Source organism: Orcinus orca, chromosome 15 (genome assembly GCF_937001465.1).
Source record: "Orcinus orca chromosome 15, mOrcOrc1.1, whole genome shotgun sequence".
Lineage (NCBI taxonomy): Eukaryota > Metazoa > Chordata > Mammalia > Artiodactyla > Delphinidae > Orcinus > Orcinus orca.
In genome coordinates, this window is record NC_064573.1 from 73,288,752 (window position 1) to 73,311,068 (window position 22,317).

Consider the following 22,317-nt stretch of genomic DNA (forward strand, 5'->3'; position numbering starts at 1 on the left):
AGCAGTCTGCAGAGGAGCAGGCCGTGTGTCCCTTGCCCGGGCAGCCAGCCCAGGCGACTTGCCAACCTGTGCTCAGTGATTTCATGCTGGGCGTGTGTCTGCCGTCTGCAGGGTCGGTGGAATTGCTTGGGGCGATGGCGTACTGTGCTCCTAAGCAGCTGTCGTCCTGCCTACCCAACATCGTGCCCAAGCTCACAGAGGTGCTCACCGACTCCCACGTCAAAGTGCAGAAGGCCGGACAGCAGGCGCTCAGGCAAATTGGCTCCGTCATCAGGAACCCGGAGATCCTGGGTACGCCTCTCCCACGAGGGCACTGGCCCCGGTTCCTCCTCCTATCCCTGGACACTGCAGGGAACATGCACCCATTCAGCTTAGGCCCTCTGAGGACAGATATGTTCACATTGAGGTAACCTCTAAATTTGGGGGAGCCCTTTTCCTACGATAATAAGTGGAAAGTAGTTTGGAAGTGGTCTGTTTTCCTGTTGGTCTGGAGCAGTCATTGACTGCTCAGGTAGGGAAACTGAGTTGTTGGCCCAGAAATAGCTTGACTCTAAGGGAGCCTTGAGGTCAACAGATAAATGACAAGCTCTGGACCACATCTGCATCATCCAAAGTGTTAGGTTTTGGGGAACTTTTCTATTCTCTCTCATTCCAGGAGGCCTGTGATAGAGGGAAGGTTAGGGAGCTTACTTTTTACTGTGGTTATTTCTTGAGTAATTAGGGAAAGATTGATTTCTAGAAACAAACCCCAGCCAGCTACCTTGACCAGTACTGTACTTGTTAATTTTTAAGCTTCAGCATAGAACATCGGTACCCATTCAGTGCCTTTCAGCCTGAGTATTTCCAGACTCGTTTTCATTCAGAAAATGATGGGTTTTTGTTTTTGTTTTTTAAGGGATGAATAGGTAGATGTGGATTTTGTTGTTGTTTACAATGTCCAACACCCCTGGGGATTTCTAAGGCCCAGAATAGTCTCATCTCTATCAAATGAATGCCTTCATTTTCAGAATCCAGCCTGGGGCCTTTTTTTTTTTTTAATTGCCTAGTTTGTATAATGTAAAATTCACTTCTCAAAAATGTACAACTTAGTGGTTTTTAGCATTTTCACAAAATTATGTAAGTATCACTGCTGTTTAGTTCCGGGGCATTTTCATCATCTCAGAAAGGAACCCCACACCCACCCATTAGCATTCACTCCTCATTTCCCCTCCTACCTCTAGCCTCTGACAACCACTAATCTATTTTCTGTCTCTGAGTTTGCCTATTCTGGACACTTCATGTAAATGGCATCATACAGTGTGTGGCCTTTTATGTCTAGCTTCTTGCATTTAGCATTATGTTTTCAAGGTTCATCCACACTGTAGCATGTATCAGTACTTCTTTCCTTTTATGGCCCAATAATGTATTCCAATGAATGAGTATACCACATTTTGTTTATCCATTCATCAATTGGTAGATGTTTGGGTCGTTTCCACTTTTTGGCTGTTAATATTGCTATGAACGTCTGTATCCAAGGTTTTTTTTTTTTTCCCTGTAGGCATGATTTCAGTTCTCTTGGTTAGATACCTAGGAATGGAATCGCTGGGTCATGTGGTAACTGTTTACCTTTTTGAGGAAGTGCTAGACTGTTACCCCACGCGGCTGTACCATTTGACATTCCCGGCAGCAGTGTATGCGAGTTCCAGTTGCCACCTCTGTTATTGTCTGTCTTTTTGGTTACAGTCATCCTCGTGGGTGTGAAGTGGCATTTCATTGTGGTTTTGATTTGCATTTCCCTAATGACTAATGATGTGGAACATGTTTTCATGTGCTTATTTTTCATTTGCATATCTTCTTTGGAAAACTGTCTGTTCAAATCCTTTGCCCATTTTTTAACTGAGTTATTAGTTTTTTGTTGTTGTTGTTTTCTGTTGTTGTTTTTTTTGGTCTGCGTGCTTGGCTTGCGTGATCTTAGTCGCCTGACCAGGGATTGAACATGGGTCCTGGCAGTGAAAGCACCAAGTCCTAACCACTGGACTGCCAGGGAATTCCCTTAAAAGTCTTGACCAGCATGTGTCTTTGTAGTTGTTGAATTCCCTGGGTTTGTGGAAAAGATAAGCCAGGTATTCCTCTTGGAATTCCTTCTGCTGGGCTGATGGTGCTGAACTTTTGAGAGCTTGTTGTACCTGGGCTTAGCTGCTCTGAGTATTGTGTGCTTCACTCCCACCACTGGTTCAGGGGCCTTTGGTGTCTCCAAACAGTTTTTTCGCAAGACCACTTTGGGTTGCTGCTTCCAGAATAAGATCCATGTTGTCCAAGTAGCTCTCCCACGGAGGCCCAGCACTGAGGCTGCAGCTCAGTGCCATTGAAGCTAGCCCACAGGTGCCCCACCAGACCACAACTGTGCAGTGCAAAGGGGTGATGGCTGCTGTCCCCACACCACTTCCTCTTGGGGAGCAAGAATAGAGTTGCTCTTTGCAGACAGGCTGGCTTCCTCAGTTGGCGATTCGCGGGGCTCTAGGGAGGGGTGACCTTGGACTCCCTTCTCTTTTGGCTCCCTCTAGTGCTGGGGATCCAGCAGATTTGCCACACCATAGACTTGTACAAAGCAGGCTCTCTCTTGTTTGGACATGCAGCCATTGCCCCAGTCCTGCTGGATGCCCTGACGGACCCCTCTCGGAAGACCCAGAAGTGCTTGCAGACCTTGCTGGATACCAAGTTTGTCCACTTCATTGATGCCCCGTCCCTGGCCCTCATCATGCCCATTGTCCAGAGAGCCTTCCAGGACCGTTCCACGGACACACGGAAGATGGCAGCCCAGATCATTGGCAACATGTACTCCCTGACAGACCAGAAGGTATCAGCCTATCTGGGGCTCGTACAGGACAGACTAATGGATGCTGGTTTAGGGCACAGAGTCCCTACTGACAGTAGACACAGGAGAGCTATGAGCATTTGGCCCCTGATTATATTTGTGGGGAGAAATGGACCATTTGGGGGTGGAGGGTAGAAATCTAGGCTCTCTGGGCATCTTCCAGAACATAGCGATACAAGTCCTTACTAACTCAGACCCCAGGTGAGGCCTGTCCCACTGGGCTCCTTTTATAGATTGACAGGGAGGAAAGGTCCAGCCTTGCCTTTGACGACCTTTCAGGAGTGTTGGGAAACCGGCTGCTGCTTTGACTGCTTGTCGTGTTTTCTTGTTGAAAGCATTTGCTTCTGTAAGCCTCTCAGAGGAAATTAGCTAGTTTGGGAGATTGACTTTGTTTGTTTACTTGCTCCTAGGGGCTTGGATGTGTGATCTCACTACCACAGCTCTGCTTTGCTTGCTGAGGCTATGGGCACAAGAGATAAAGTGGGAAAGTTAGTCAATCCTAGGAAATTTGGGATAGTTGGAAAACCAAAAAATTTTATCCATAGCCCTCCAAAAGCTAAAATAATTATTGTTAATGTTTTTAAATTACATGTAAAAAAATGATATTTCCGGGCTTCCCTGGTGGCGTAGTGGTTGAGAGTCCGCCTGCCGATGCAGGGGACACGGGTTCGTGCCCCGGTCCGGGAAGATCCCACATGCCGCGGAGCGGGTGGGCCCGTGAACCATGGCCGCTGAGCCTGCGCATCCGGAGCCTGTGCTCCGCAATGGGAGAGGCCACAACAGTGAGAGGCCCGCGTACCGCAAAAAAAAAAAAAAAAAGATATTTCCAAACATAAATGTATTTCTAAGTTATAGCAAGTTATTCATAAAACTGAGTTTTTAATAGTTATGTAATATTCCAACGAGTTTATATATCATAACTTATATAATTCTATTGTTGGTCATACAGTGTCCAAGGTTTTTTGCTATTTTAAATGATGCTGCAGTGAACATAAGGCATTTTCTATATTTAAAACTGTTTCTGAAAGCTGAATGCCGTATCAAGAGACATAAACCTTTTAAGGTGAAGAGAGTGAAAAGATGATAATGCAATTCTGAAAGGAGTGCCAAAAGAATTTCCTAGATTCCTGAGTCTGGGCAGCCCTTGGTCCCAGGAGGAGGAAGAGCATTGAACTGCATCTGGGGGTTCACTCGACCTCTTGAGGATGGGCCTGGGGTCCCTTGTAGGTTTCCCTGAGCAATCACATGGGCCTTCAAGGAACCAGTGGGAGTGATGGGGGTTCTTTGCCAGTGACAAGCACCCCTGTGAGCGCTCCTAGTCAACAGAATGGTGTGGTCAGGGTCCACCGTGAAGCAGGGCTGGAGAAAGCCGGAATTGGGCCTCCCCTGAGCCACCTCTTCTGTTATTGCAGGACTTGGCTCCTTACCTGCCAAGCGTGACGCCTGGTCTGAAAGCTTCTCTTTTGGATCCTGTACCTGAGGTGAGTCTGGGAGGAGAGGGGGCAGGAGCTCGTTATTTTAGCCCAGTCCCAGAAAATTGATTCCTAAGAATTCCCTATAAGCTGCATTTGCGTCTGTCTGGTAAAGGGAAGGAGACCCTAGGGCACCCCGCCTTGCTCCTGCATGGTCACCTGGTCTTGAGCCGCATCTCCTCACCATCCCTGCTCTTGGTTACCTGACAGGTGCGGACGGTGTCTGCAAAGGCTCTTGGAGCCATGGTGAAGGGCATGGGGGAGTCATGCTTTGAGGACTTGCTGCCGTGGCTGATGGAGACACTGACCTATGAGCAGAGCTCTGTGGATCGCTCAGGCGCTGCGCAGGGTGAGGCAGGGCGGGCCCAGGGGCCAGACCGGCAGTGCCCTCTGGGAACCCTTAGATCTGATGGGCTCATTCTGTCCTTTTCTTGCAGGGTTGGCCGAGGTCATGGCTGGCTTGGGGGTGGAGAAGTTGGAGAAGCTGATGCCAGAAATTGTGGCTACAGCCAGCAAAGTGGACATTGCACCCCACGTCCGAGATGGCTATATCATGATGTTCAACTACCTGCCCATCACCTTCGGGGACAAGTTCACTCCTTATGTGGGACCCATCATCCCCTGTATCCTCAAAGTAGGCACCAGCGAAAATGCTGAGGATAAAATTACTGAGGAGGGCAGGACACATGTGCTCTCCCAGAGAGCTAGGGCTCCCCGCCAATTGGGGCTGGGTGGCAGGAGTCCTCATCCTGCTCTTCAGGGAGTCCCATTTCCTCTTAGGTTTGGGTGCCTAGGGGGAGGCAGTTCTGGCTGACCCACCCTCTGTGTGCACAGGCTCTTGCTGATGAGAACGAGTTTGTGCGTGATACCGCTCTGCGTGCGGGCCAGCGGGTCATCTCCATGTACGCCGAGACGGCCATAGCCCTGCTGCTGCCCCAGCTGGAGCAAGGCCTCTTTGACGACCTCTGGAGAATAAGGTGAGAACTCAGGCGGAAAGAGCCAGTGGCCATAGTTCTGTGTTTGGGGAACTGAGAAATGAAAAGCAAAATGCTGCGAAAAACTCTCAATTTTTCCAGACCCTCACTTTTAACCATTTTGTAACTCCAGTATCCCATAGCAGTGTCTTCAATTCTAATTCTCTTCTAAAAAGTTTTCTTTATTCAGTCCTTCAGTTTGTGTCAAAATTTTAAATGCGAATACTTTTTAATCTGAAAATTCTACTTCTAGGATTTTATTGCAAGGACATATTTAGTCAAGTGCTTAAAGATGTATTTAGAAGGATGTTTGTTGTGGTATTGTTTATCATTTGAAAAACTGAAGGTAGGTTTACAAAAGTCATCGCACATCCACACCATGAACTTTGATTTGGCCATTACAAAGAATGGCATAAGGACTATGTCAGCTGACACAGAAAGCTCCTCGACCTATTGTTGATGGAAAGGTGCGGGCCATGGCCCGGTGTATGTGGTGCAGGCCCACTTCACACATGGTGTGTGTGGGAGGGTGATGTGTACAAGGGTGTCACTGGAGTGTCAGAGTGGTTGCCTGGGTGCTGGGAGTCTGGGTGATTGTTTACACTCTCTTTATATTTTTTTTGTATTGTTTGAATTTTCAATTTCAATATTGTATTTCTGTAATCATTAAAAACAATAAATCTGGGCTTCCCTGGTGGCGTAGTGGTTGAGAGTCCGCCTGCCAATGCAGGGGACATGGGTTCGTGCCCCGGTCCGGGAAGATCCCACATGCCGCGGGGTGGCTGGGCCCGTGAGCCATGCCCACTGAGCCTGCGCGTCCGGAGCCTGTGCTCCGCAACGGGAGAGGCCACAGCAGTGAGAGGCCCGCGTACCGCCAAGAAAACAACAACAATAAATCTAATTTAATTTGAAGAGAAACAAAAGTTTATCCTTCTAGGCCTCTCCTTATGTCTGTAGTTCTGATGATCCACATTCCTGGTTTCTTGTTAATACTTCCCTCTGTGCTCTCTTCTCTCTTTTTAATAACTTTATTATAGAAATTTTTGTATCTGCTTTTAAAAAATGTCCTTTTTTATTATTAAAGTAATGTTCATTAGTAGATAACTTGGAAGGAACATATGTGGGAGACTATAAAGAAATGAGTATCGTCTGTGACCTCTCCTGTTCTAAGAGAACCGCCATGAGTGTTTTGGGTACATTTCCTTCTATTCTCTTTTCTGTCTAGTGGCTTGGTTGTGCACTGAGACAGCCTCCTGTGACTGTGTGACTCTGTTCTTGGCCTCCTCAGGTTCAGCTCTGTTCAGCTCCTTGGGGATCTCCTGTTCCACATCTCAGGAGTCACAGGGAAGATGACCACAGAAACTGCCTCTGAAGATGATAACTTCGGAACTGCCCAGTCCAACAAGGTGTGTGCCTTATTTTGATTTTCCTCCCTCTGCTGATGGTAGGGAGACTCCCTGGCACTCACACTGTGGAGGCTTCACCACCTCGTGTTCTCTGCTGCTTTCCACTGTTGCAGGCAATCATCACTGCCCTGGGGGTAGATCGGCGGAACCGGGTGTTAGCAGGCCTGTACATGGGCCGCTCTGACACCCAGCTGGTTGTGCGGCAAGCATCCCTGCACGTCTGGAAGATTGTGGTCTCCAATACCCCCCGCACCTTGCGTGAGATCCTGCCCACCCTCTTTGGGCTCCTGTTGGGTTTCCTGGCCAGCACGTGTGCAGATAAGAGAACGGTAAGTTTCGCAGGCCTTGCTTCTGACCAAGCAGCCCCTGATGCCTCTGATGCCTGCAGAGGATGGGAGAGTCCCTAGGGTCCCCTATCTAACACGGGAGCATTTATTTATTTACTTAGTTATTCAACAAATACTTATCATCTACTATGTGCTAAGCAGCGGCCCAAGACCTGGGGAGATAGTGGAGAAGAAAGGCAGCCTCGTGGAGCTACAGTCTGGTAGAGGAGATGAATGTTAATCAAATAATCACAAAAACAGATGGAAAATGCAACTATGGCAAGTGCTATGTGGCACTGCTAATGCTTATAACAGGTCAACCAGCTGGGGGTCAGGGAAGCCTTCTCAGAAGAAGTGATGCTTGAAGATGAACGATGAGTGAGCATTAATGGGTGGGGAGGTGATGAAAGACTGTTCCAGACCAAGGGACTAGTGCTTGAGATACCAGGATGGGATGTGCACAAGCCATGAGGTGGGCGGGAATGCGGCCAACAGCAGGGGCTGAACGAAGGCCGGTGCAGCTGGAGGAGAGGCCCACCAGGGCTGATGATCGCTCCTGCCAGTCCTCTTTGGCCCACCCCCAACCCCCATCCCTGGCAAGCAGATGTGTATTTGGCTCTGAAGAAGGGTTTGCATGAGGCCTCAGAGGAGATGAGTTTTTTTCCTTAAAGTGTTTATCCCAAATTCAGGGTCCGCTTTCCTGGGCAAGAGCATGAGGGTTAAGTGACTTCTAGGCCCCAGTTTTTGATCCAGGGAAATCGGCCCTTGACTGGGCAGCACATGATGAGTTTCTTGGTCGTATATAAGGTGCCAGCTTTTGCTTTAGGTTGTGTAGGTGTGTGTGACGCAGAGAGATCATTTTATTTTGTCATGTTTTGCAAGCACCGTGGGGGCTCTCCAGGGGTAAGAGCGTTTGGGAAAGTTAAGTCTGGCTTGGATAAAGTCTGGGAGGTTCCAGGGCCCTCATTCTGGAGTTGTGCATGGGGTGCCCTGGGGTTTGCGGGGAGTCGATGTCCTGACTTGAGCTCTGCCGACAGATTGCAGCCAGGACACTGGGAGATCTCGTCCGGAAGTTAGGGGAGAAAATCCTACCTGAGATCATCCCTATCCTTGAGGAAGGCCTGAGGTCTCGGAAGAGTGACGAGAGGCAGGGAGTGTGCATTGGGCTGAGCGAGATCATGAAGTCCACCAGCCGGGACGCCGTGAGTATCTCCGCAGGGCCCTGCGGGTCCTGCACCTGACTCAGAGGGCCAGGGAGGTTACAGGACAAACTGCACCACTAGCGACACTTCACCCTCAGGGACATGCGAACCTCGCTCCAGAGGGCATTGCTGGCAGCAGGGTGCCGGCAGGGCCGCAGTGCATTGGAATTTCCCTCTCAGCTTTCCCATCAGTTTTACAGGCTATAAGACCTAAGCGATTTAGAGGCCTGGAGTAGCTTTTGGAGATTGGAGATAGTCTTTCCCTCACCACTCCTGAGGTTGCTCCAAGAGTAATCCTTTTGTGTCACTACATCAGTTCAGTTAACACGTGTGGTGCACTTAGCGGAGAAAGGAGGTGCGCGTGTGTGAGTGGTGGAGGGCGGCAGAGAGCAGGAGGGTGTGCTCGTTCTCAGAGGGAGCGGAGTAGATGAGAGTGAGTACCCAGTGGGTGGAAACGCATTGTCTCCAGCAATGAGACTGTTTCCATAGCAGCTACATTCAAGAGGGTTGGAGTCCTTTTCACTGACCCTACTTTTCTACGGTAATTGATCCTCCAAACATTGATCCTCCCCAACGTGGGGAGTAGGTTGAGAGTAGGCATAGAGCTCTCGATTGGGATGAAAGCACCAAAGCAATGAATGGGTGGCGGGTCAGAAATTCGAGCACGTAGCCAATTGCTCAGCCTGAAAAGCCTCGTCTGATTTACAGGATTCTTCTCCTCCTGTGTGTATCAGTATACGTATTACATTTGGGGTTTTATATTTGCATTTTTCAAAGAATAAAGGTAAATTCTGTCACCAAAAGAGCTGTGATTCATTAAATAGTAAGTGCCCCAAAGGCTGAGGCCTTGCTGGTGGCCATATTCACATTTAGTCCTTAGATTCATAGGGGGCGTTGCTTTGGTGGAATTGGTTGCAGAGGAAACAGAGCTGTCATTGGCCCCGTTGCAGACGCAAAGACTTCATAAGGAAGCAAGGTTTTTTCAATTTCAATTTTTATTTTATTTTTATTTATTTATTTATTTATGGTTGTGCTGGGTCTTTGTTGCTGCGCCTGGGCTTTCTCTAGTTGCGTCGAGCGGGGGCTACTCTTCGTTGCGGTGCACAGGCTTCTCACTGCAGTAAGAAGCTTCTCTTGTTGTGGAGCACAGGCTCTAGGCATGTGGGCTTCAGTAGTTGTGGCATGCTGGCTCAGCAGTTGTGACTCGCGGGCTCTAGAGCGCAGGCTCAGTAGTTGTGGCACGTGGGCTTAGCTGCTCTGCAGCATGTGGGATCTTCCTGGACCAGGGCTCAAACCCGTGTCCCCTGCATTGGCAGGTGGATTCTTAACCACTGTGCCACCAGGGAAGTCCCAGGGAGCAAGTATTTGAGTTGAGACTTGAAGAAGGACTCGGAGTTTCCTATGAAGATGAGCAAAAGAGTCTGGGGAGTGGAGGCCACATCACTAGGGTCCTTGACATGAGAAGGAGTTTGAAGTTCCTGTAGGAGACCAGAGTATTTGGAGAACTTGCCGGAAAAAATCAGGCTATTAATTATTAAGTCTGGTGAAGGCTCCTTGGGAGTAGATTACACAGCCTCTCTGCTTTTTCATACTTGTGCATTTCCACAGAAACCATCTAAGTTAAAAAAAAAAAAGTCAAGCCCAGGGAGCAGCGGTGGCCTGGCTGGGCCAGAGGTCCTCACCGCCCCCCTGCTGATTTCCTCTCCCTCTGCCACGTCGGGTTCAGTACACCTGTACCGTTGCAGGTGCTGTATTTCTCCGAGTCCCTTGTGCCCACGGCAAGGAAGGCCTTGTGTGACCCGCTGGAGGAGGTCAGAGAGGCGGCGGCCAAGACCTTTGAGCAGCTGCACTCCACCATCGGCCACCAGGCTCTGGAGGACATCCTCCCGTTTTTACTGAAGCAGCTGGTGAGTGGCTCTGCCCCACACCTACCAATCGGGCTTTTACCGTCTCTGTAGAGGCAACATGCCGGGGGCTGATTCTGCCAAGGCAGCCGCAGTGTGGGCCCCAGAGGGAGTGGGTGCACAGGATGGGATTTGGCTCTGTGTTTCTCCTTTGACAGTCAGTCCATGTGGGTGCAGAGGGAGGAGGGGAGGAGACTGGAGAAGGACGTTGGCGCCGGCCCGTCCAAGACAGTGGAGGTGGAGACAAGAGCCGGCTTCTGAACATTGCCCCCATTGCCCCTCTGCAGGATGATGAGGAGGTGTCAGAATTTGCCTTGGATGGTCTGAAGCAAGTGATGGCCATCAAGAGCCGTGTGGTGTTGCCCTACCTCGTGCCCAAGGTAAGTCCCAACACGTGGCAACCCTCTGGCCCAGAAGCCACAGCCACATCACTGTTCCCCGGGCCTGCGTGAAGGCCAACTCTGAACTCAGATGCTGGGAGAGGCTGGTGACTCTTGTAGTGGGATGGGATCTCCCAGAGCTTAGCGCCGCGGCCAGCACAGGGCAGCACCCATTGAGTTGCTGTTAATCATTCCGCAGCTGACGACCCCACCTGTCAATACCCGGGTGCTGGCTTTCCTTTCGTCTGTGGCAGGCGACGCCCTGACCCGTCATCTTGGTGTGATCCTCCCGGCAGTCATGTTGGCCCTGAAGGAGAAGCTGGGGACTCCAGCTGAGCAGCTGGTGAGTGTCACAGTCACTCCTGCAGGCTCTCTAACCCTGCCCCATCCTGTCCTGTCCTGGAGGAGCTGTGCTCAGCCGAGGCATCCCCTGTGGTTTTAGGAGATGGCCAACTGTCAGGCTGTGATCCTCTCGGTAGAAGATGACACCGGGCACCGGATCATCATCGAGGATCTGTTGGAAGCCACCCGCAGCCCTGAAGTGGGCATGAGGCAGGCTGCTGCCATCATCCTCAACATCTATTGTTCCCGCTCAAAGGTGGACTACACTAGCCACCTGCGGAGCCTGGTCTCAGGCCTGATCCGCCTCTTCAATGACTCCAGCCCTGTGGTTCTGGAGGAGAGCTGGGATGCCCTGAATGCCATCACCAAGGTGAGGAGCTGTGGACCCCACAGCCAGCTTCTGGTTGTGGACAATTCCAGGCGCTTATAAGACTAGACTCCTAAGGCACCCCATGTACCTGTCACCTAACTTCAGCATCTGTCGATTCGTGGGCAGTCTTATCTATACTCCCACCCACACCTTTCCGCCTGCTATATTATTTTGAAACAGCCTTGAGAGGGTTTTACCTAGAACTCTGACATCCTCTCTGCTTTTTCCCGGCTTCCCACAGAAACTGGATGCTGGCAACCAGCTGGCACTAATTGAGGAACTACACAAAGAAATCCGGCTCATAGGGAATGAGAGCAAAGGCGAACACGTGCCAGGGTTCTGCCTTCCAAAGAAGGTAAGCCAGGGCCCGTGCAGGGTGCGGCAGGCATGCGGTCTTCCTCCGCCTTCCCCTTGGATCCCAGGAGGTCGGGCCGCTGGAGCAGCCCGTGTGTTAATCTGGCTTAGTGCTTGCTCTAGGTGCCATTCTGCACCTTCACAGGCAGCGTGCTTCGTCCCTGTGGTGACCCCTTGGGGACAGCGTTCATCATCTTCGGTTTAAGTGGTGGAAGCCACCTCAGACAGAGTGAGTGAGTGACAGCAGTGCAGGTACCCTGTGTGGTAGGCCTGCTGGGACTCTGCTCTTCTTGTCACTGTCAATACTGTTCCCCAGCCAGCACCATCTCAGGCTGCGACCCTGGCGGCCTGAATCGATCTCTCATGGAGTTGAGGAGAGATTGGCTAACAGGAGCTCCTTGCTTCGGGTGGGAGACACCTGGGCCCAGAACCTTTGAGATTTGACTCTCAGGTGTGGTTCTCTTGTCAGGGAGTAACCTCCATCCTTCCAGTGTTGCGGGAGGGCGTCCTGACTGGCAGCCCAGAACAGAAAGAGGAAGCAGCCAAAGCTTTAGGCCTGGTGATCCGCCTGACCTCAGCGGACGCCCTGAGACCCTCCGTGGTCAGCATCACTGGCCCTCTGATTCGCATCCTGGGGGACCGGTTCAGCTGGAACGTGAAGGCGGCTCTGCTTGAGACACTCAGCCTTTTGCTGGCCAAGGTGAGTGACTGATGAGTTCACACTCTCAGTCCATTCAGGCCTTAGAGAATGGATTTGTGTGTAGGATGCTGGCACGCGGTGTCCCGTAGAGGCGGGGTGACAGCTTATCTTGGGGAATCGGCAGAGCAGAGGGAGTTAAGACTTTGGAGTCAAGACGCACTGCACATGGTCAATTCCAGGTCCGCCACTTGGTAGCTGTATGGCCAGAATGACCTTGGGAAAGTTACGCAGCCTCTGAGCCTGTTTCCTCACCTGTGTTTTGAGAGTACTAAGACTGCTTGCCTCTCGAAGGGCGGTGTGACACAGGGCTCAGATAAAATAACATCAGGCACGAGGCCTGACACATTCTAAGCACTCGACACACCAGTGCATGTTAATTGCTATTATTTATAAATGGGTCAAAGGACAAAATCCAGGGCCATGTAAATACAATTAAAACCTTGTTCAAAAACATTTTCCTTCTTTATGACCGCCTCATAAATGAGGTGAAAAGAATCTGAGGAGAGAATGAAAAGGAAGTCTGAGAGCAACTGCAGTTAACTTCAGTTTTTGCCCAAGTGTCAGAAGCAAAGATTGAACACATTAACTGTTTCTGATGTTTTATAGTGTAATAATTAAGCCCTTTGGATTTAAAAAAGCATAAACAGCCAGGATTTGTTGTTGTTAAAAAAAAAAAATTTCTTACTTGAGGTTTGGGAACAAAAGCTTAAGATTTGTAGCTTTTTCCTTTTGGGAGAAAAGTGTGGGGAGCATCTTCCCAGATAAAAAATGGGATCGTGAGCATCAGCCTCATTCTGTAGGAAATTGAGTCTTTTTTTTTTTTTCTTTTAAATTAAGTATCATCTTTACATTCTGTGCTGTTCTTTTCTGTGTTTTGTTTTGTTTTTTTAAACTCTGTATACAAATGGAGCCCTTCCCTCCTGGAATTTGTCCCTTAGGCCACAAGCCAGGTGCCACCCATAGGCAGGTGGTTCCCGCCGCAGGTTTGCCAGCTTCACTCTGTGGTCTGCCTCCCAGCTGCCTGCAAAACCCCGACCCCAGTATCTCCAAACTTTAATTGGCATTGAACCTCCAAACAGCTACTTTGATTTTCCCATTTAGCAATAAGTAAATCTTTCATCTTGGACTCATCTGTATTTTGTCACAAATGTGCCTGTTTTTCTATGTGTGGTCAGGGATTAGAATGGATTGTTAATGAGGGGGCGCACATGTGTACAAGGATGACCTTCTGAGGCTGTTTCATAGGATTGTTCTGAAGGCTGAATGTTAAATGCTCAGTAGATGGTACCTGCCCTTACACACCTGGTCCATTTCCCTGTCTTTGCACTAAAATGTTTTTCCATGGTACTGACAGCGTCTCCCAGCCTGCTCTAGTGTATTTGGAGACAAGGGTTTCGAGTCACTTGTCCACGTGGACAGGGCTTCACTAAGCCAAGTCCACGGCTCCCTTGGTGGTGGTGGTGGTGCTGGTGCTGCTGGTGGTGCTGGTGGTGGTGGTGGTGGTGGTGCTGGTGCTGCTGGTGGTGGTGCTGCTGGTGGCGCTGGTGGGGGGATGGTAGTGGTGGTAGTGGTGGTGGTGCTGGTGGTGTCATCTTCCCAGTGCAGCGCAGGATGCTGAAAACGGAAGAGGAGACTGAGTGTGACCTCTCTGTGCTGGGTGCCCCTGCCTTAACGGGACATCTATTCCTGGCCTATGTGTGGGAGCCAGGGCAGCTTATGGTGGTTTGTGATCATTTGTTTTTGTGCCTGTAGTGCACTGTGGCCCTGGATTCCACCTCAGCTGTGCTTTTGGGTGTGGGTCTCTCAAACAGGTTGGGATTGCCCTGAAGCCCTTCCTGCCCCAGCTGCAGACCACTTTCACCAAAGCCCTGCAGGACTCTAACCGGGGCGTGCGCCTGAAGGCTGCTGATGCACTAGGGAAGCTCATCTCCATCCATATCAAGGTGGATCCTCTCTTCACAGAGTTGCTGAACGGAATCCGGGTCATGGAGGACCCGGGTGTCAGGTAAGGCCCTGGTGGGGAGAGCTGTGGCCGTGGGGAGGCCGGGCAGCTCCTGAAGCAGCCCGGGCCCTGCCTGTGCGGCGGGAGCATAGGTGAAGCAGAGCCAGGTTTTAAGTTGGGTGTATTGGTTCTGTAGGGACACCATGCTTCAGGCCCTGAGGTTTGTGATTCAGGGAGCAGGGGCCAAAGTGGACGTGGTTATCCGGAAGAGCATCGTCTCACTCCTGCTGAGCACGCTGGGACATGACGAGGTACAGCGGCAGGTGGACGTGGGGCTGGGGGGCTCGGCTGGTTTCCCTTCTCTTTCCTTTGGTTAGCATCTCTGCTTTGTGTTAGAAGAACTTGGTCAGTAGTGATAATCACTCCCGACATTCATATCACTCTGTGGTTTACCACGCCTCTGGTAGTGAGGGAGACAAGGCGCGTCTTGATATCAATATTGATATCGATGATGTGTTGTATAGATAAGGAAAGTAAGGTTTTTAAAGTCCCAGGTCTCTCATTCATTTGTCCTCTAGTCTTAAACAAGTCATTTTCCCTCTCTGCCCCTCATTTCCCCAGTTGTAAAGTGAAGAGTTTCGTTTATTGGTTTAGGAAACATTTGCTGAGCTGAAGGGCCTAGCCCAGAGGTGAATGAAGCATGGGCACAGCCCTCAGGAAACTGTCTGGTGTCTGTCCAGGTGGGAGGGCTTAGCACTGTTTGAGAGGGTGAGACTCACTTGGGGCTGCACCCTAGCAAGTGGTAGAGTCAAAACCAGCACCTGAGCCCCATGACTCCTGGTTCTGTTCTGATGCCGTTACTGTAGCCCTTCCTGACCCCGTCTAGAAGCATTTGTGAAGTACCCCTTGACAGCCCAGTGCTGTAGCGGGCCCAGGAGGGCTTGAGCCTCTGAGAAGAATTTTCTCTTTGCCCTCTGACAGCCCTCTGCTGCGTGGCCAGATGTGCACTGTGGGGCTGATCTCTGGAGAGAGGCCCCTGGGTTCACATGGAGCTACACCCCGTCGTCTGCCCATGCATGGGGCCGACTGTCACGGCCCTCTAGCCTTCTCTGGGGTACAGATGGGAGACTCCACCTTCTTTTGGTCACAGTCTGTCACGGTTTTTATAGGGCCATGCACAGTGCAAGCAAAAGTTAGTATGTAAACCAATTTGCATTTCACCACAATGGAGCTTAAAATAGATCCAGAGTGGAGAGAGTGGCTGTCGTGTCAGAGAGAGCCAGCTTTAGCCTTGCTTGGCACCTGGGCAGGGAGCTCAGAGACCCAAGGTGCTGGCCAACCACCCTCTCCCTCAGAACTTGCGCTGGATCGAAGGTGGCAATCCAGAGTGCCAGCCCAGCTGATGCCTCCCCATGGGCCCTTGAGGCTCTGGTTGTTTGTTTTGTTTTGGGGGAGGCACGCCAAGTTGGCACTTCCTAATACTGTAGCACATAACCTGAATCCACTGTGTGGTGTCCCGTAGTTAGCTGGCAGGGAGAGCAGCAGGGCTTGTTATGTACGTGGCTTTGGTTTTGACACAAAACACTCGGCCTTTACCTATTGCCTTGGGTTGATCAGCTCTTCAGTTTAACTTCCCGGGACAAACCTGAGTAATGTCGGGGCAGCAGGGAGTCTCTCTGGACATAGGCGGACACATGAGCGGTTCGGGGGTGGGTGTGGGGTTGGGGGTGGAGCTCCAAGTGGTCCTCTGACCGCCTTTCCTGGGCACTGTGGGCGGGAGCTCGCGCCCCTCCCCACCTCACAGGGCTGTTGATAGTAACTGAGATAATAAATATGAAGCATTCAGGCTTGTAAGAAGAAAGGTGCTATGTAAATATAGTTATTCTTGCTATTACGATGATGATTAACGTATGCACACAGGCTGGAGTTTTCTAAAATTAAGTGCTGGGTGTGTAATTTTTAACACGGCACCAAGTGGCAGCTGCAGTGAGTGGCAGTCCCGCTCTGGCGGTGGGAGCGTGGAGTGCCTGGAGGGAGGACTGGACTTAGGGTCCGCCTTCCTTCCAACGTTGTTCCCGCGGAGCCTGTGTGGGCTTGCATCCCCATTCACTGCCTTCTCTGCTCCGTCAGGACAACACTCGCATCTCCTCAGCTGGGTGCCTGGGGGAACTGTGTGCCTTTCTGACGGAAGAGGAGCTCAACACTGTTCTTCAGCAGTACTTGCTGGGTAGGCCTCTTGTGTCCACGGGGGGCTTTCTTTTCAGGGCCTCTCTGTCTCCCCTTCCCCTCAGAGGGTCTTCTGACAGTGGGACCACCCTCTCCTTGGAAATTCAGCTGTTAAAACAAAATGGAGTTTCTGGGGGTTCTGCAGCCCCGAGTGTTTCGGCTCCAAGAACACAAGCCACAGTCTGGAGCAGTTTGTGAGGGATGGCTGCTTGACATCCACTCGGGGCAGGGAGGCCTGTGTGCAGCGTGGACTGGGGTTTCTGCCAGGCTCTGAGCTGCCACATGAGTCTCAGGTTGGGGAGGTGGGCTTCGTGGGTGGTGGGCCATGCTGTGAGGTACAGGTTGACCCCAGTGTGTCCTTGCACCCAGCGGACGTGTCTGGCATCGACTGGATGGTTCGGCACGGGCGGAGCCTGGCTCTCTCCGTGGCTGTGAATGTGGCTCCCAGCAGACTCTGTGCAGGCAGATACAGCAGTGAAGTTCAGGACATGATCCTCAGCAATGCCATGGCAGACAGGGTAAGGCTTTGGGGCAGCCAGACTTGGTGCTCAGAGACCTGGGTTCAAATTTTACCTTTGCCAGTAACTTACTGTGCCCTTGGACTAGTACTTGATCTCTCTGGGCCCCAGTTTCATCATCTGAACAGTGAGGAGTTTGGGTTGGAGCATCTAGAGGTCCCTTCTAGGTCAGAAGGTCTCTGATTCCTGACCTGGGAACTAGTGACTCGGGTTTGGTTCATCTGCCTCACAGCCACGGCAGACCCTCTCCATGAGAGCTGCCGGGGGGTGGGGACTGGTGGGGAAGAGGCAGGGTCCCTGGAAAGTCCTGGGGAAGGGCTGGTGCCTGGCCCTGCTGCCCTGAGGACGGAGCCGGAGGCCACCCCGTCTAGCTCTCTCCTCTCTCCACAGATCCCCATTGCTGTGAGCGGGGTCCGGGGCATGGGCTTCCTGATGAAGCATCACATCGAGACAGGAGGAGGACAGCTGCCAGCCAAACTCTCCAGCCTGTTCATTAAGGTGAGCAGGGCAGCCAGGCTTGTGAGAAGGACCCGTGACCAAAAAACACTAGAGCTGTGTCCTCTGTATTCTAGGAGCTCTCCATGGATAGCCTGCGGGATCTCTGAGCCCATAGGGCTGGAATGCAAAAGAGTCGTGTGTGAGCTTTTCTCTGGAGGAGTGCCCAACTTTTTGTCAGGATGTCAAATAGACCTATGACCCCAAATCACGCTAAGAACCTCCATTTTAGGCATTCTTTCTAGGCACACCAATTTTGCAAACTTTGGGGCAGACCTGGGTTCAAATCTTAATAAACCTCCTCTTCCCTGCCTGCCTTTAGCAGGCATGACACTTACTAGTATGGCTGTCGTGGTGGCTGTTGTGGTGGCTGTGAGACCCAAGGAGGAAAGCTGGGGAGCCTGATGGCGAGGCCCCAGCCCCTGTGTAATAGAGCACACTTCTCAAACGGTTGTGTGCACACAAGACAGAACCAGAGTCTGCATGCTAAGAGATGCGGCCGAGCCTGAGACCCTGCCTTTGTAACCAGCTCCCAGGCAATGTCAGTGCTGCTGGTGCGTTGACCTCGCTCTGAGTAGTGAGGTTCCCAAGGCTGACTGCACCACCCTGCAGGCACCCACAGTGGAGAGTTTACAGGGCCCCGATTAGATTGAGCCTGTATGACGGCATCACCCTGCATGCAGCTTTTATCAGCGTTTATTACTGATGACCTGCTGTGTGCCCAGCCGGGCTAGACCCTGAAGGTGTAGAGGTGAACAGGGCAGACAGGATCTCTGGAGGTGGAGGTACACAAAAAGCCTGTGGGAAGGCTCTGATTTAGATGGGGCTGTCGGGGAGACCTCTAAAGGCTGACGTTTGAGCTGAGCCCTGAAGGATGAGAAGGAACCAACCAAACGAGGATCTGGGCCAAGCACGTTCCAGGCAGTGGGACCAGCCAGTGCAGAGGCCCGAGGCAGGAAGCAGCATGGTGTGTTTGCAGAAGCTGAACGCCCACGTGGGCCGAGAGTGGTGAGCAAAGGAGAGACTGGCATGAGATGAAGTGGAAGAGAATAGGGTCCGAATCACACCTGGTTATTACCCTCCCACAGTGGGGATGGCATCGGAGGGGAGCAGTGGGGTCAGTTTCCACGATGAAGAGAGTGTCAGGGCAGAGTCTGGGCTGCTTTGAGAAACAGACTGGATGTGCCTGGCTGAAAGCCTTGCGCTCCTCTTCATAGTGTTTGCAGAACCCATCCAGTGACATCAGGCTGGTGGCTGAGAAGATGATCTGGTGGGCAAACAGGGACCCACTGCCTGCCCTGGACCCCCAGGCCATCAAGCCCATCCTGAAGGCTCTTCTTGACAACACCAAGGATAAAAACACCGTCGTCAGGGCCTACAGCGACCAGGCAATCGTCAACCTCCTCAAGATGAGGCAGGGAGAAGAGGTGTTTCAGGTGGGAATCTGGGACTGGCGTGCCTCCCCTGGGCGTCTGTGGGCACTGGCCTTGCAGGCCTTCTGCATGACAGTGTTTAAGCATCACTCTTCACTGCCACCCCGTCCGTATGCATGAGTGTTGACAGGCAGATTGTAGTCGAGTGACAGGTCTGGTGCCTAAAAACACATTCCTCTACTCCTGAGGTGTTCAGACGTCTTTCAGCAGCAGAGTCCCTTCTTCAAATAGACTTTCACGTGGCACACAGCCCTACAACAGATCCCACAGTGCTGCCCGTTGAGGCCCAGAGTCCTGTCACTCAGTCCCCTGCCCGCTGAGCAACCTTTAAAGCACTGAACAATACCTCACCACGTGAAAGACGTGATGAGTGGTTGTCTTGGCTTTCCCTGGATCCATCTGATTCCCTTATTTTGCCAGATTCCACCTCAGTGGTTCTAGTCCTGGGTTAACATTCATTTTTGTCTTTGATTGGAGAAATCTGAAGCCATATTTTCTGACTTCGTCTCCTTGTTTCCATCTTCCCCCCAGTCCCTCTGCAAGATCCTGGACGTGACCAGCTTGGAGGTGCTGAATGAATGCAACCGAAGGTCTCTGAAGAAGCTGGCCAGCCAGGCCGACTCCACGGAACAGGTGGACGACACCATCCTGACCTGACAGACCTGGGCCTGTCCACTGGGCTCTGCATCAGCATTTCAGCTCCACCTCTTTGTTCAATGTTTTCATTTTTGGAAATACGTTTGTTCTGATGGGGAGCTTAGGAGATGGCGTTCCCAGAAAGTATTTTAATATTATCAGCAGACCACAGCCAAAGCCTTAAATCAAACCCACACACAACTGAAAATTGCCTCCTCCATCTCTCACCCTTTTCTTTGGAGACGAGAAGGAAAAGCACATTGGTGAGCCTCACCCAGTGGTAACCAAGAGCTGCTTGTCCGTTCTGCATGTAGGTCTGGAACAAGGAGGCTCAGACTTCAGCTTCCTGGTCTCCTGTGCTTGAGCTTTGGTCCCAGGGCCAGTGCTGCCAACCTTTGCCTAGATCCTGAGGGGCACAGAACCGTGGAGGCGTGCCCAGTGTGGTGTGCCTTGGTGTGGCTTTTCAGCATTGTGTAGCCCAACTGGATCTGACCCTCCAGGTGACAATGACACACACATAGCCCCAGCAGTTCGCAAGTCAGGAGAGGGGTATAGGTTAAATGCAGGTGGTTTGAAGGAGGGATGTTTAATAAAGGCTTTGATTTAATCTTGATAAGCAGATTTAAAAAAATCTCCAAACATCCACTAAACATGAAGCTTCCTGCGTCAGGAACAAGGCAAGACTTGCAGCTGTTTTCATAAGCACAGTCAGCAGTCTGATTTCTGGGCATCTCTCTCCTGCTCTTGGAAGTCTTGTAGATATCTACAGACTTCTTTGTCCTGAGGTCGGGTATCAAGGGGGGTGCAGCCAGGCCTGTGTTCTCACCTGCTGTGGAGGTTACAGGGGTCGAATTAGCCACCTCCCTGCTCTGTCCTGACTCAGACCGGTAGGGAGCTTCTGGGAGTCAAGTTTTAAAGAGAAACTCTTCCCCTCTGTGGAATAAGAACAAACCACATTCCTGTAATCAGAATTGCCAGAGGAAACCAAAGTTGCAGTTCAGCATCTGCCTCCTTTATGAATGACTTCCTTCCTCCTAGTTCTTGGAAGGCTCGTGATCCAAACGTCCTGTCTGATGGAGCACGCTCCTCCGGGCCCAGAGACGCAAGTGTTTCTGGGCTGTTTCCCTGGTCACGATATGGAACAAACTTCTATCAAAATTTCTGGTCAGAGCTGTAAAAGGAGGAAAAATTGAACATGGTGGTCGCAGACTCACTTTATAAAGGGCCTGAAGTGCTATACCAAAAAAAGCAAGGCTTTGCTTATTAATGATGCAGCAGAGATAGAAAGTAGCCTTGTGACTCAGCACTTCTGATGAATAAGACAAGGTGACCTCTGAGATAATTGCTTTCTGTGCCTGAGCCGTATATGTCACAGGACTTCCTATTTTCTTGCAGCAGACACGGTCTCATCAGGCTCACTGTAAATGTAGAATCCCAGGGCTGGAAGGGACCTTGAGAGGTCAGCTGAGCTGATCCCCATAGCCAAGGCAGCCAATAGTTACAGCTCTTGGTAGCCATGGTAACTGTTCTCTGCTTCTGGGATTCAGATGGTCATCAGCATCCTCCCAGCTGCCTGGGGCATATGTCCAGCAAGCCGTCTGCATATGCAGTCACCTCTGCCAGTTAGCTGTGGGGAGGAAGATGAAGTTCCTATGTGAGGGGGCGTGGGCTGGGAGACCTCTTTTAAGCCCCTGAGGTAAATCTTCAGTGTTTCCTCTAGAATCTTAGAGGCTTATGTCTACCTCTGGTGTTCAGTCCCTAGTCTGAAGTTGGGAGGGGAGCCTGATGTACTTAGAGGTGGAAGACACTCAGTAAGCAAAATCCAAAGGAAAAACACCAGTTCCAGTTCCAGAAACTGGAGGAGGATGAGATCTCTCTGTTCAGGATAGACGGATAAAGGTTGATTTACAGACGGAGATGACTCAGAGGCTCCCTGAACATACTGAATTGTATTTCCTGAGTCTGGAAGGAGGGTGTGAGCTCCCAGGAAACGAGCTGTGAAGGGCTGTCACAGCCATGATGATGGAGCAGGCAAAGGGCACCCCGTCAGGCCAGAGTCATAGCAGTCCTGAAAACAGCTGCCCAGACTGAACGAACATCCTGGAGGAAATGGAGCTTAGCTGCAGAGACCAAAGCTATTTGCCCTGGTGGTTGGTTTAGCCTTGGACGAGTCACCCAACGTTTCTAGGCCAATTTTCTCATCTGTATAATGAGGAATTTGGAGTGGAAGCTCTCCATATGTCTTAAAGTTATCTTTTGGGGGTTAATAGTAATTAGATGACATTTGGCATTTTTTTCACTTAATCCACTCAACCTACGGAGTAGTTTCTCTTATTATTGTTTTCCTGAGGAGGAAATTGAGGCACAGAGAAGTCACAAGGCTAATAAGTGGCGGTCTGTCCCCAGAGTCATACATATCCTTAGCCTTTCTCTTATTCCTACTGAACTGGCTAGTTGGGCACAAGCACCTGCCACTCTTTAGGCCGGGGCCTGCAGGCCTCTCACATCCTGCAGCACATGAGGTAAAGTGCTGAGGCGGCTCCAGGTGACTGGCCCGGGGCCTGAGCCACCCCAGGCCTCCCCCGGCAGCTCTGTGGGCTGAGCCATACCTAACCCCACGTACAGGACCCTTGCTGTCTTTAGAAAAGACATTTCTAAGACTTCCATGATCCTCTAGAGAGGGGACTCCCATCTTTCTCTGCCATGTGTTTGAAAGGCAGTGACAAAATGGTGTGCCTTTAGCTAATCCAGGGAAAACTAAACAGCATTCTCAACCCTTTAAC

General features: G+C 51.1%; 1 protein-coding gene across 1 annotated transcript in view; it reads left to right on the forward strand.

Moving 5' to 3' along the window:
• Nucleotides 1–20,150, forward strand: part of GCN1 (GCN1 activator of EIF2AK4) — a 56,839-nt gene extending 36,689 nt beyond the window's left edge. The window contains exons 37-58 of the mRNA XM_004281430.3: nucleotides 112–291; nucleotides 2,616–2,836; nucleotides 4,267–4,335; nucleotides 4,537–4,675; nucleotides 4,764–4,960; nucleotides 5,161–5,303; nucleotides 6,589–6,706; nucleotides 6,820–7,035; nucleotides 8,070–8,234; nucleotides 9,980–10,141; nucleotides 10,426–10,518; nucleotides 10,718–10,861; nucleotides 10,961–11,230; nucleotides 11,472–11,585; nucleotides 12,054–12,284; nucleotides 14,096–14,289; nucleotides 14,423–14,537; nucleotides 16,357–16,453; nucleotides 16,822–16,970; nucleotides 17,361–17,468; nucleotides 18,683–18,901; nucleotides 19,430–20,150. Of these exons, the coding sequence (XP_004281478.1) occupies nucleotides 112–291; nucleotides 2,616–2,836; nucleotides 4,267–4,335; nucleotides 4,537–4,675; nucleotides 4,764–4,960; nucleotides 5,161–5,303; nucleotides 6,589–6,706; nucleotides 6,820–7,035; nucleotides 8,070–8,234; nucleotides 9,980–10,141; nucleotides 10,426–10,518; nucleotides 10,718–10,861; nucleotides 10,961–11,230; nucleotides 11,472–11,585; nucleotides 12,054–12,284; nucleotides 14,096–14,289; nucleotides 14,423–14,537; nucleotides 16,357–16,453; nucleotides 16,822–16,970; nucleotides 17,361–17,468; nucleotides 18,683–18,901; nucleotides 19,430–19,555 (3,470 nt within the window). The 3' untranslated portion in view covers nucleotides 19,556–20,150. The remainder of the gene's footprint in view (nucleotides 1–111; nucleotides 292–2,615; nucleotides 2,837–4,266; nucleotides 4,336–4,536; nucleotides 4,676–4,763; nucleotides 4,961–5,160; nucleotides 5,304–6,588; nucleotides 6,707–6,819; nucleotides 7,036–8,069; nucleotides 8,235–9,979; nucleotides 10,142–10,425; nucleotides 10,519–10,717; nucleotides 10,862–10,960; nucleotides 11,231–11,471; nucleotides 11,586–12,053; nucleotides 12,285–14,095; nucleotides 14,290–14,422; nucleotides 14,538–16,356; nucleotides 16,454–16,821; nucleotides 16,971–17,360; nucleotides 17,469–18,682; nucleotides 18,902–19,429) is intronic.
• The last annotated feature ends 2,167 nt before the right edge of the window (nucleotides 20,151–22,317 follow it).